The 14529-nt window shown below is 48.0% G+C and overlaps 1 protein-coding gene across 1 annotated transcript; it reads left to right on the top strand.

Annotated features, from left to right (window-relative positions):
- Positions 1–12397: 12397 nt before the first annotated feature.
- LOC129847819 (uncharacterized transmembrane protein DDB_G0289901-like) lies at positions 12398–13718 on the top strand. Its single transcript, XM_055915509.1, has 2 exons — positions 12398–12403; positions 12588–13718. Exons 1-2 carry the CDS (start codon positions 12398–12400, stop codon positions 13716–13718), a joined length of 1137 nt encoding a protein of 378 aa, XP_055771484.1.
- The last annotated feature ends 811 nt before the right edge of the window (positions 13719–14529 follow it).

The raw sequence follows: 14529 nt of genomic DNA, 5'->3' as shown, positions 1-14529 counted from the left end.
ACCGTATTACCTTCACACCGGTGGTCACGAGTCATGAAGGCAGTCAAATTCCACATGACCTTTTAGTTATGGTAATTATTCTTCTCCAAGCTCTGATGCTTCTGATGGTCATTAGTAGCCCACAAAACTTGCTAACTGCCTGGTACTCAGCAATCTATTGTCCCTCTAATCACTCTGACATCAATGCAAATATATTTGAAAATCTAATCAAACACTTCATGAGAGCCCATGAGCTCATGTTGCACAACATTACTATAGGCTATGCAATTGCGTGAGAAAACAGAGTGATGGCCTCTGCTAAAAAGAGGAGTATCCCATCAGTTTTCTATAGTTATGTCTAATATATTTATTTCTCAATTTTCCCAGTAATGAGCACAATGATTATATTTACAACAGGAGTATACATAACTGACTGGCATGAAAATGAACCATGGGGAAAAGTGTCCTCCAAACATTAATGTGTCCCTGTTTCCATACAGGTGCATGATAGTGGTCCATTTAAAGTCAAACAAATGTCACACATATAATATTTAGTATTTGTAAAGATAATATTAAATCAAGAATATTCCTATGGGTGACAATATTAGCCTATCACTTGAGAATTATATACTATCACTTGTGAATGATGCCCAGCATAAGAAACAAATACTGCTTTTTGTGACTTGTTCGAATCATAGTCCACACCTCATGTAGCCTAAAGTGGCCAAATAAGATCTTAAAAGTAAGCACATTAACTTCTTTGGGATAGGGGGGTGCTATTTTCACTTTGGGATAAAATCGTGCCCAATTTAAACGGCCTCGTACTCTATTCTAGATTGTACAATATGCATATTATTATTAGTATTGGATAGAAAACACTCTCAAGTTTCTAAAACCATTTGAATTATATCTGTGAGTAAAACAGAACTCATTTTGCAGCAAACTTCCTGTTAGGAAGTGAAAAATCTGAAATCGAGGCTCTGTTCCAGGGCCTTCCTACTCATTTGCTTGAAATCTGTGGATATACATGCACTTCATACGCCTTACACTAGATGTCAACAGGCAGTGAGAGGTGAAATGGGGTGTCTAGCTAGATCTGAGATCGAATAAGAGCTCTTGGAATGACGTAACCCTAAATTTCCTTTGTTCAGCAAGGCGCGGGAAGGAACCCTGGATTGCCTTCTGAAAAGCTTTCGTTATAGACGGCTAATATCTCCGGCTTTGATTTTATTTGATACATGTGATAATATCATCGTAAAGTATGTTTTTTCAATATAGTTTTATCAGATTATTGAAAGTTTATCGGGAGTTTTGGCATTTTCCGTTCTCTGCGTTTGGTGAAGATGGACAGCTTCGCGCCACTTGGCTAGCTTTGGTTGCTAATTCGACAGGAGAAAAGGACTTTCTAAAACCAAACAACAATTGTTCTGGACAAAGGACCCCTTGTTCAAGATTCTGATGGAAGCTCACCAAAAGTAGGAACCATTTATGATGTTATTTCGTATTTCTGTGGAAAATGTTTAGTACTATTTTCCGCCCTCATTGCAGGCGCTGTCTCGCTATAACGTAAGCTGGAGGTTGATAATAAAGTTATTTTTAGAATTCTAACACTGCGATTGCATTAAGAACTAGTGTATCTTTCATTTGCTGTACAACATGTATTTTTTAGTAAAGTTTATGATGAGTTATTTGGTCAGATTAGGTGAGTGTCAGAAATATATCCGGAGATTCTGGGAAAAAGTTGCTACGTTTTCACAATGTATAACCACGGATTTCAGCTCTAAATATGCACATTTTCGAACAAAACATAAGTGTTTTGTATAACCTGATGTTTTAGGACTGTCATCTGATGAAGTTTGTCAAGGTTAGTGAAAAATTATATATCTTTTGCTGTTTTTTTGTGATCGCTAACTTTTGCTGCTGATAAATGGGTTGTGTTTTGGCTATTGTGGTAAGCTAATATAATGCTATTTTGTGTTTTCGCTGTAAAACACTTAAAAAATCTGAAATATTGGCTGGATTCACAAGATGTTTATCTTTCATTTGCTGTACACCATGTATTTTTCATAAATGTTTTATGATGAGTATTTAGGTATTTCACGTTGGTCTCTGTAATTGTTCTAGCTGCTTTGGTGATATTTGGGATTGTAGCTGCAATGTAAAACTATGATTTATACCTGAAATATGCACATTTTTCGAACATAACATAGATTCATTGTATAACATGTTATAAGACTGACATCTGATGAAGTTGTTTCTTGGTTAGTGACTAAATCTATCTCTATTTGGTTTTTTTTGCAAGCTACCTGTGCTGTGAAAGAAATGTCTATGCTTTTTTGTATTTGGTGGTGAGCTAACATAAATATACGTGGTGTTTTCGATGTAAAACATTTAAAAAATCGGACATGTTGGCTGGATTCACAAGATGTTTATCTTTCATTTGCTGTATTGGACTTGTTAAATAGTTAAATATTTAAAAAAATATATATTTTTTGAATTTTGAGCGCTGCCTTTTCAGTGGAATGTGGGGGGGGGGGGGGGGGGGGGGGGGGGGGAAGAGTGTAGAAGAGTGTAGAACTTAACTGGCACACATAAGTAGCGATGAGTTTCAATTCAGGGGGAAGATCATTTTCGCCATAAAAATGCATCTTTATAATAAAAGCATTACATGTATAATTGCATTTGCGGTCACCGTTGATAATGGTGTTTTCCCGCTAATGGAATATTTGTGCTTATAGCCTACTGCCACGTGCACATTGCTGCGCTTATAATGTGAAGAAATAGCCTTATAGTTTATCAACATTTTAAGCAAAAAATTCTGACCTGTTGCATCAGCCACATTGCTTAAAACATATTTGTTTGATGCTAGTGGTTGTATTAATTTGAGATTATCACATCCCACAACTGTCCCAGACAATGTTTGAAATATTTATTTCTCACACAGAATAGAATAGGTAAAATGTTGTACTTAAGGCTAGTGCTTTTGCTGTTCGTTAGGCCTACGCATGTTGTTGGCTGATGAAAAATAAATGTGGGAAGTTCTTCCAATATTTTCAATATGCACCTGGGAGTTGGATAAGGACACCCGTACTGTAGTTGCGTCCCCGATCGTCCTGGAAGACCCGATCACGTGACGGGGAGCCGTGTGAGTGAGAGACACTTCGGATTGTGCTGTACACACAGAAGAGAAGGGCACAACAAAGGCATGGATTTATAACCAAATCTTGTCTGCTAATTGAACTAGTGTAGCCCACAGCCATATGGCACAGCCACATCAGGCTCTAACAAAAGGACAACTCAGAGTATTCTATTCTGTTCTTCTATTCTATTCTGTTCTTCTGAAATAGACCACATTTTCTTCATATCATGCTTCTTTAGACCTGTCTAAAATAAATAATGGATTTATTCTTAAGGTTTAGGTAATATTACATTGATTTATTAGACTTTTAAAAATGTCTTATTAGGCTAGGTGTGGATGCCAGGAGATACTAAATGGGTTTATGTTAATTAACGGTCCATTACCTTGAGACCAACAGTTATTTGGTTGACACCTGCTGACAAAATTTTGTGACCGCCACAGCCCTAGGTACAATAGGCTTTACAGTAATACAGGTGGGAGGGTACCATAGGCTTTACAGTAATACAGACGGGAGGGTACCATAGGCTTTACAGTAAGACAGACGGGAGTGTACCAAGGCTTTACAGTAATACAGGTGGGAGGGTACCATAGGCTTTACAGTAATACAGACGGGAGGGTACCATAGGCTTTACAGTAAGACAGACGGGAGGGTACCATAGGCTTTACAGTAACACAGACGGGAGGGTACCATAGGCTTAATATTACATTGATTTATTCGACTTTTAAAAATGTCTTATTAGGCTAGGTGTGGATGCCAGGAGATACTAAATGGGTTTATGTTAATTAACGGTCAATTACCTTGAGACCGACAGTTATTTGGTTGACACCTGCTGTCAAAATTTTGTGACCGCCACAGCCCTAGGTACAATAGGCTTTACAGTAATACAGGTGGGAGGGTACCATAGGCTTTACAGTAACACAGACGGGAGGGTGCCAAAGGCTTTACAGTAAGACAGAAGGGAGCGTACCATAGGCTTTACAGTATTACAGACGGGAGGGTACCATAGGCTTTACAGTAACACAGATGGGAGGGTACCATAGGCTTTACAGTAATACAGGTGGGAGGGTACCATAGGCTTTACAGTAATACAGACGGGAGGGTACCATAGGCTTTACAGTAAGGCAGGTGGGAGCGTACCATAGTCTTTACAGTAATACAGGTGGGAGGGTACCATAGGCTTTACAGTAAGACAGACGGGAGGGTACCATAGGCTTTACAGTAACACAGACGGCAGGGTACCATAGGCTTTACAGTAACACAGACGGGAGGGTACCATAGGCTTTACAGTAAGACAGACGGGAGGGTACCATAGGCTTTACAGTAAGACAGACGGGAGGGTACCATAGGCTTTACAGTAACACAGACGGGAGGGTACCATAGGCTTTACAGTAAGACAGACTGGAGGGTACCATAGGTTTTACAGTAATACAGGTGGGAGGGTACCATAGGCTTTACAGTAAGACAGACGGGAGCGTACCATAGGCTTTACAGTAATACAGGTGGGAGGGTACCATAGGCTTTACAGTAACACAGGTGGGAGGGTACCATAGGCTTTACAGTAACACAGACGGGAGGGTACCATAGGCTTTACAGTAAGACAGACGGGAGCGTACCATAGGCTTTACAGTAATACAGGTGGGAGGGTACCATAGGCTTTACAGTAACACAGGTGGGAGGGTACCATAGGTTTTACAGTAACACAGACGGGAGGGTACCATAGGCTTTACAGTAAGACAGACTGGAGGGTACCATAGGTTTTACAGTAAGACAGACTGGAGGGTACCATAGGCTTTACAGTAATACAGGTGGGAGGGTACCATAGGCTTTACAGTAACACAGACGGGAGGTTACCATAGGCTTTACAGTAAGACAGACTGGAGGGTACCATAGGTTTTACAGTAATACAGGTGGGAGGGTGCCATAGGCTTCACAGTAACACAGACGGGAGGGTATCATAGGCTTTACAGTAATACAGGTGGGAGGGTACCATAGGCTTTACAGTAAGACAGACGGGAGCGTATCAGAGGCTTTACAGTAATACAGGTGGGAGGGTACCATAGGCTTTACAGTAAGACAGACGGGAGGGTACCATAGGCTTTACAGTAAGACAGACGGGAGGGTACCATAGGTTTACAGTAATACAGACGGGAGGGTATCATAGGCTTTACAGTAAGACAGACGGGAGGGTACCATAGGTTTACAGTAATACAGACGGGAGGGTACCATAGGCTTTACAGTAAGACAGACGGGAGGGTACCATAGGTTTAAAGTAATACAGACGGGAGGGTACCATAGGCTTTACAGTAAGACAGACGGGAGGGTACCATAGGCTTTACAGTAATACAGACGGGAGGGTACCATAGGCTTTACAGTAAGACAGACGGGAGCGTACCATAGGCTTTACATGGAGATACATGGCTGTTATGCAGTGAGATAGCTAATACATCTCCATGGAGATACATGGTTGTTATGCAGTGAGATAGCTAATACATCTCCATGGAGATACATGGCTGTTATGCAGTGAGATAGCTAAAACATCTCCATGGAGATACATGGCTGTTATGCAGTGAGATAGCTAAAACATCTCCATGGAGATACATGGCTGTTATGCAGTGAGATAGCTAAAACATCTCCATGGAGATACATGACTGTTATGCAGTGAGATAGCTAAAACATCTCCATGGAGATACATGGCTGTTATGCAGTGAGATAGCTAAAACATCTCCATGGAGATACATGGCTGTTATGCAGTGAGATAGCTAATACATCTCCATGGAGATACATGGCTGTTATGCAGTGAGATAGCTACCAGACAGGAGAAGAGTTTTGGTACATTTTTTTATTTATTTACTTGTCAGTGCATCCTGTCCTGCGTGTGTGTGTGTGTGTGTGTGTGTGTGTGTGTGTGTGTGTGTGTGTGTGTGTGTGTGTGTGTGTGTGTGTGTGTGTGTGTGTGTGTGTGTGTGTGTGTGTGTGTGTGTGTGTGTGTGTGTGTCCATGAGCAAATGTATTAATACACTGTGCGTGCGTGTGCACAAACAAAAGGTGTCCTGTGTAACAGGTGTTAATTACAGTAGCTTTCTGGTGGAGTTTTACCCAAACAATCTTGTTTTGTTGATGTTGCTAAACCTGCAATCCCCCCCGAGGCTGTGTAAGACATCAGACATGTGTGAAAGCCTAGACCACAGCCAGAAGAGCTTTCCAGACCTCTTTAAAACTGCTAATATATACTCTACTCACAGAGTGATTGACATCTATTCAGCCAACATACCAAACTGCCAAAGGTGGAGAGAAGAAGAGGGGAAAGGAGGACAAAGGGGAGAGATATCATTTTCTGAAGGCATATTTCATCCAAAGCCTGGTCTTTGAGAAAGGGCAGGTGTGTTTAATCATATGTGTGCAACAGTTGACCCTTGACCTGTGTAATGGCTGACATTTCACTGTGAGCTGTGATTCATGGCCAGGATGCAAAGGAATATGATACAAAGGAATTAATATGAAAGGAGAGAGAGATATAGGGGAGAGAGAGAAAAGAGAGGAAGGAGAGAGAGAGAGAGTGAAGTCATTATCATATCCATCTTACCCATAATAATAAACAGAAAAAGTAAAACAATATAATGACTGGGTTCTATTTTAGAACACGTTCACTTTTGCATTTCCTGTTTGATTTTCCATCGCTCGCGGCAACTGAACTCAGTAGGTGTCACTTAAAGGCTGTTTATTGCAGCTGTCAATCATATCTGTAATTATGTACAGCGAGCACACACACATGCACATACATACACACAAACGCAAGCGTTGGCTGTCAATCCGTTTTGAAATAACGTAGGGTGTGATCTTCCTGTCAAGGATGGTTGCTGCATGGTGAGAGACAATAAGACAGTATAATAACCATCATAGTCAGCCTCTCCTCCTCTACACACCTCTCCTCCTCTACACATCTCTCATCCTCTACACATCTCTCCTCCTCTACACATCTCTCCTCCTCTACACATCTCTCCTCCTCTGCGCACCTCTCCCCCTCTACACATCTCCCCTCCTCTACATATCTCTCCTCCTCTACACACCTCTCCTCCTCTACACACCTCTCCTCCTCTACACACCTCTCCTCCACAACACACCTCTCCTCCTCTACACATCTCTCCTCCTCTACACATCTCTCCTCCTCTACACACATCTCCTCACTACACACCTCTCCTCCTCTACACACCTCTCCTCCTCTACACACCTCTCCTCCTCTACACACCTCTCCTCCTCTACACACCTCTCCTCCTCTACACACTCTCTCCTCCTCTACACACTCTCTCCTCACTACACACCTCTCCTCCTCTACACACCCCTCCTCCTCTACACACCCCTCCTCCTCTACACACCTCTCCTCCACAACACACCTCTCCTCCTCTACACATCTCTCCTCCACAACACACCTCTCCTCCTCTACACACCTCTCCTCCTCTACACACCTCTCCTCCTCTACACACCTCTCCTCCTCTACACGTCTCTCCTCCTCTACACGTCTCTCCTCCTCTACACACCTCTCCTCCTCTACACACCTCTCCTCCTCTACACGTCTCTCCTCCTCTACACGTCTCTCAACCTCTACACGTCTCTCCTCCACAACACACATCTCCTCACTACACGTCTCTCCTACTCTACACACCTCTCCTACTCTACACACCTCTCCTCCTCTACACACCTCACCTCCTCTACACACCTCACCTCCTCTACAACACACCTCTCCTCCTCTACACACCTCTCCTCCTCTACACACCTCTCCTCCTCTACAGACCTCTCCTCCTCTTCACACCTCTCCTCCTCTACACACCTCTCCTCCTCTACGCACCTCTCCTCCTCTACACACCTCTCCTCCACAACACACCTCTCCTCCTCTACACATCTCTCCTCCACAACACACCTCTCCTCCTCTACAGACATCTCCTCCTCTACACACCTCTCCTCCTCTACACACCTCTCCTCCTCTACACACCTCTCCTCCTCTACAGACCTCTCCTCCACAACACACCTCTCCTCCTCTACACACATCTCCTCACTACACACCTCTCCTCCTCTACACACATCTCATCCACAACACACCTCTCCTCCTCTACACACATCTCCTCACTACACACCTCTCCTCCTCTACACACTTCTCCTCTACAGACATCTCCTCCACAACACACCTCACCTCCTCTACAAACCTCTAATCCACTACAGACATCTCCTCCACAACACACCTCTCCTCCTCTACACACCTCTCCTCCTCTACACACATCTCCTCACTACACACCTCTCCTCCTCTACACACATCTCATCCACAACACACCTCTCCTCCTCTACACACATCTCCTCACTACACACCTCTCCTCCTCAACACACCTCTCCTCCTCTACAGACCTCTCCTCCAAAACACACCTCTCCTCCTCTACACACCTCTCCTACTCTACACACCTCTCCTCCTCTACAAACCTATCCTCCTCTACACACATCTCCTCACTACACACCTCTCCCCACTACACACCTCTCGTCCTCTACACACCTCTCCTCCTCTACACATCTCTCCTCCTCCACACCTATCCTCTCTACACGTCTCTCCTCCTCTACACACATCTCCTCACAACACACCTCTCCTCCTCTACACACCTCTCCTCACTACACACCTCTCGTCCTCACTACACACCTCTCCTCATTACACAACTCACCTCCTCTACACACCTCTAATCCACTGCACACCTCTCCTCCTCTACACACCTCTCCTCCACAACACATCTCACCTCCTCCACAAGCCTCTAATCCACTGCACATCTCTCCTCCTCTACACACCTCTAATCCACTGCCCATCTCTCCTCCTCTACACACCTCTAATCCACTACACAACTCTCACCACTACAAACGTCTACTCCACTACAAACCTCTAATCGACTACACACCTCTCCTCCTCTACACACCTCTCCTCCTCTACAGACCTCTCCTCCTCTACAGACCTCTCCTCCTCAATACACACCTCTCCTCCTCTACACACCTCTCCTCCTCTACTCATCTCTCCTCCACAACACACGTCTCCTCCTCTACACACCTCTCCTCCTCTACACACCTCTCCTCCACAACACACCTCTCCTCCTCTACACACCTCTCCTCCTCTACACACCTCTCCTCCTCTACACAACTCTCCTCCTCTACACACATCTCCTCACTACACACCTCTCCTCCTCTACACATCTCTCCTCCTCTACACACCTCTCCTCCTCTACACACCTCTCCTCCACAACACATCTCACCTCCTCCACAAACCTCTAATCCACTGCACATCTCTCCTCCTCTACCCACCTCTAATCCACTACACAACTCTCACCACTACAAACGTCTACTCCACTACAAACCTCTAATCGACTACACAACTCTCCTCTCTACACACCTCTCCTCCTCTACAGACCTCTCCTCCTCTACAGACCTCTCCTCCTCTACACACCTCTCCTCCTCTACACACCTCTCCTCCTCTACACACCTCTCCTCCTCTACACACTTCTCCTCCTCTACACACCTCTCCTCCACAACACACCTCTCCTCCTCTACACATCTCTCCTCCTCTACACATCTCTCCTCCTCTGCACACCTCTCCTCCACTCCACACCTCTCCTCCACTCCACACCTCTCCTCCTCTACACACCTCTCCTCCTCTACACACCTCTCCTCCACTCCACACCTCTCCTCCTCTACACATCTCTCCTCCTCTACACGCCTCTCCTCCTCTACACGTCTCTCCTCCTCTACACGTCTCTCCTCTTCTACACACCTCTCCTCCTCTTCTCATCTCTCCTCCACAACACACCTCTCCTCCTCTACACACCTCTCCTCCTCTACACACCTCTCCTCCTCTACACAACTCTCCTCCTCTACACACAACTCCTCACTACACACCTCTCCTCCTCTACACACCTCTCCTCCTCTACACACCTCTCCTCCACAACACACCTCTCCTCCTCTACACACCTCTCCTCCTCTACAGACCTCTCCTCCTCTACACACCTCTCCTCCTCTACAGACCTCTCCTCCTCTACACACCTCTCCTCCTCTACACACCTCTCCTCCACTACACACCTCTCCTCCTCTACACACCTCTCCTCCTCTACACACCTCTCCTCCTCTACACGTCTCTCCTCCTCTACACGTCTCTCCTCCTCTACACACCTCTCCTCCTCTACACATCTCTCATCCACAACAAACCTCTCCTCCTCTACACACCTCTCCTCCTCTACACACCTCTCCTCCACTCCACACCTCTCCTCCTCTACACATCTCTCCTCCTCTACACATCTCTCCTCACAACACACATCTCCTCCTCTACACATCTCTCCTCCTCTACACACCTCTCCTCCACAACACACCTCTCCTCCTCTACACACCTCTCCTCTACAGACCTCTCCTCCTCTACACACCTCTCCTCCTCTACACATCTCTCATCCACAACAAACCTCTCCTCCTCTACACACCTCTCCTCCTCTACACCTCTCTCCTCCACTCCACACCTCTCCTCCTCTACACGTCTCTCCTCCTCTACACATCTCTCCTCCTCTACACATCTCTCCTCCTCTGCACATCTCTCCTCCTCTACACACGTCTCCTCCTCTACACATCTCTCCTCCTCTACACATCTCCCCTCCTCTACACACCTCTCCTCACAACACACCTCTCCTCCTCTACACACCCCTCCTCCTCTACACACCCCTCCTCCTCTACACACCTCTCCTCCACAACACACCTCTCCTCCTCTACACATCTCTCCTCCACAACACACCTCTCCTCCTCTACACACCCTCTCCTCCTCTACAGATCTCTCCTCCTCTACACACCTCTCCTCCTCTACACATCTCTCCTCCACAACACACCTCTCCTCCTCTACACACCTCTCCTCCTCTACACACCTCTCCTCCTCTACACACCTCTCCTCTACACACCTCTCCTCCTCTACACACCTCTCCTCCTCTACACACCTCTCCTCCACTACACACCTCTCCTCCTCTACACACCTCTCCTCCTCTACACATCTCTCCTCCTCTACACATCTCTCCTCCTCTGCACACCTCTCCTCCTCTACACATCTCTCCCCCTCTACACATCTCTCCTCCTCTACACATCTCCCCTCCTCTACAAACCTCTCCTCATCTACACATCTCTCCTCCTCTACACATCTCTCCTCCTCTACACATATCTCCTCCTCTACACACCTATCCTCCTCTACACACCTCTCCTCCACAACCCACCTCTAATCCACTACACATCTCCACCACACACCTCTAATCCACTACACACCTCTCCTTCACAACACACCTCTAATCCACTACACATCTCTCCTTCACAACACACCTCTCCTCCTCTACACATCTCTCCTCCTCTACACACCTCTCCTCCTCTACACATCTCTCCTCCTCTACACACTTCTCCTCCTCTACACACCTCTCCTCCTCTACAGACCTCTCCTCCTCTACACACCTCTCCTCCTCTACACACCTCTCCTCCACTACGCACCTCTCCTCTACACACCTCTCCTCCTCTACACACCTCTCCTCCTCTACACGTCTCTCCTCTTCTACACGTGTCTCCTCCTCTACACACCTCTCCTCCTCTACACACCTCTCCTCCTCTACTCATCTCTCCTCCACAACACACCTCTCCTCCTCTACACACCTCTCCTCCACTACACACCTCTCCTCACCACACCTCTCCTCACTACACATCTCACCTCCTCTACAAACCTCTAATCCACTGCACACCTCACCTCCTCTACACACCTCTAATCCACTACACAACTCTCACCACTACAAACTTCTACTCCACTACAAACCTCTAATCGACTACACACCTCTACGCCACTACACGTCTCTAATCCACTACACATCTCTAATCCACTACACATCTCTAATCCACTACACAACTCTAATCCACTACACATCTCTATTCCACTACACATCTTTATACATCTAGACACTTCTCATCACTACACATCTCTAATCCACTACACATCTCTATTCCACTACACATCTTTATACCATTACACACTTCTCATCACTACACATCTCTCATCCTCTACACACCACTTATCATCTGTAAACTCTCATTATCTCTAGTGCTTACACTCATGTCTGTCATTTTAACATGCAGATCTGAGTAACCCATTAAGATCCAATCAAGCAGAAGTTCCACTATGATTTCTCATGTGATTTACTTGAAACACAGGAGTTGTTTGTGTATATGTATGTGTGTGTGTGTGTGCCTGCGTGCGCATGCATGTGAGTCTTTGTGTGTGTGTGTGTGCGATGTGTGCCTTTGTTAGATAGGCGGGGCAATTGCTGCTTTTGTTGGCTGGTTGACGGCAGGTGGCTGGCCATCTGTTGATGGCAGGTAAGAGTGGAGGATGCTGGTCTACTGGAGGGATGAATACACTCCAATCACTCACACCTGAATGAACAGCAGGAGGAGGGCTGGGCGGATGGAGGGACGGAGGGAGGACAGCAGGAGGAGGGCTGGGCGGATGGAGGGACGGATAGAGGACAGCAGGAGGAGGGCTGGGCGGATGGAGGGACAGAGGGAGGACAGCAGGAGGAGGGCTGGGCGGATGGAGGGACGGAGGGAGGACAGCAGGAGGAGGGCTGGGCGGATGGAGGGACGGAGGGAGGACAGCAGGAGGAGGGCTGGGCGGATGGAGGGACGGAGGGAGGACAGCAGGAGGAGGGCTGGGCGGATGGAGGGACGGAGGGAGGACAGCAGGAGGAGGGCTGGGCGGATGGAGGGACGGAGGGAGGACAGCAGGAAGAGGGCTGGGCGGATGGAGGGACGGAGGGAGGACAGCAGGAGGAGGGCTGGGCGGATGGAGGGACGGATAGAGGACAGCAGGAGGAGGGCTGGGCGGATGGAGGGACAGAGGGAGGACAGCAGGAGGAGGGCTGGGCGGATGGAGGGACGGAGGGAGGACAGCAGGAGGAGGGCTGGGCGGATGGAGGGACGGATGGAGGACAGCAGGAGGAGGGCTGGGCGGATGGAGGGACGGAGGGAGGACAGCAGGAGGAGGGCTGGGCGGATGGAGGGACGGAGGGAGGACAGCAGGAAGAGGGCTGGGCGGATGGAGGGACGGAGGGAGGACAGCAGGAGGAGGGCTGGGCGGATGGAGGGACGGATAGAGGACAGCAGGAGGAGGGCTGGGCGGATGGAGGGACAGAGGGAGGACAGCAGGAGGAGGGCTGGGCGGATGGAGGGACAGAGGGAGGACAGCAGGAGGAGGGCTGGGCGGATGGAGGGACGGATGGAGGACAGCAGGAGGAGGGCTGGGCGGATGGAGGGACGGAGGGAGGACAGCAGGAGGAGGGCTGGGCGGATGGAGGGACGGATGGAGGACAGCAGGAGGAGGGCTGGGCGGATGGAGGGACGGAGGGAGGACAGCAGGAGGAGGGCTGGGCGGATGGAGGGACGGAGGGAGGACAGCAGGAGGAGGGCTGGGCGGATGGAGGGACGGAGGGAGGACAGCAGGAGGAGGGCTGGGCGGATGGAGGGACGGAGGGAGGACAGCAGGAGGAGGGCTGGGCGGACGGAGGGACGGATGGAGGATAGCAGGAGGAGGGCTGGGCGGACGGAGGGACGGATGGAGGACAGCAGGAGGAGGGCTGGGCGGATGGAGGGACGGAGGGAGGACAGCAGGAGGAGGGCTGGGCGGATGGAGGGACGGATGGAGGACAGCAGGAGGAGGGCTGGGCGGATGGAGGGACGGAGGGAGGACAGCAGGAGGAGGGCTGGGCGGACGGAGGGACGGATGGAGGACAGCAGGAGGAGGGCTGGGCGGATGGAGGGACGGAGGGAGGACAGCAGGAGGAATAAAGGATGGAGATGAAAGAGGAGTTGAGTGACTCTGAGAGACATCTGGTCTTCAGTTGCCTTCAAAACCTTCTCACATATTCTGTCTATCCCAAAATACTATTGTCCCCATACCTATCCGTTTACCCTTGTTCCTGTATAGCTCCATACCCTTGTTCCTGTATAGCTCTATACCTTTGTTCCTGTCTAGCTCCATACCCTTGTTCCTGTATAGCTCCATACTCTTGTTCCTGTATAGCTCCATACCCTTGTTCCTGTCTAGCTCCATACCCTTGTTCCTGTATAGCTCCATACCCTTGTTCCTGTATAGCTCCATACTCTTGTTCCTGTATAGCTCCATACCCTTGTTCCTGTATAGCTCCATACCCTTGTTCCTGTATAGCTCCATACCCTTGTTCCTGTCTAGCTCCATACTCTTGTTCCTGTATAGCTCCGTATCCTTGTTCCTGTCTAGCTCCATACCCTTGTTCCTGTATAGCTCCATACCCTTGTTCCTGTCTAGCTCCATACTCTTGTTCCTGTATAGCTCCATACCTTTGTTCCTGTATAG

Source organism: Salvelinus fontinalis, unplaced genomic scaffold, assembly GCF_029448725.1.
Source record: "Salvelinus fontinalis isolate EN_2023a unplaced genomic scaffold, ASM2944872v1 scaffold_0956, whole genome shotgun sequence".
Classification (NCBI taxonomy): Eukaryota; Metazoa; Chordata; class Actinopteri; order Salmoniformes; family Salmonidae; genus Salvelinus; species Salvelinus fontinalis.
This window is presented reverse-complemented; position numbering and strand designations above follow the sequence as displayed.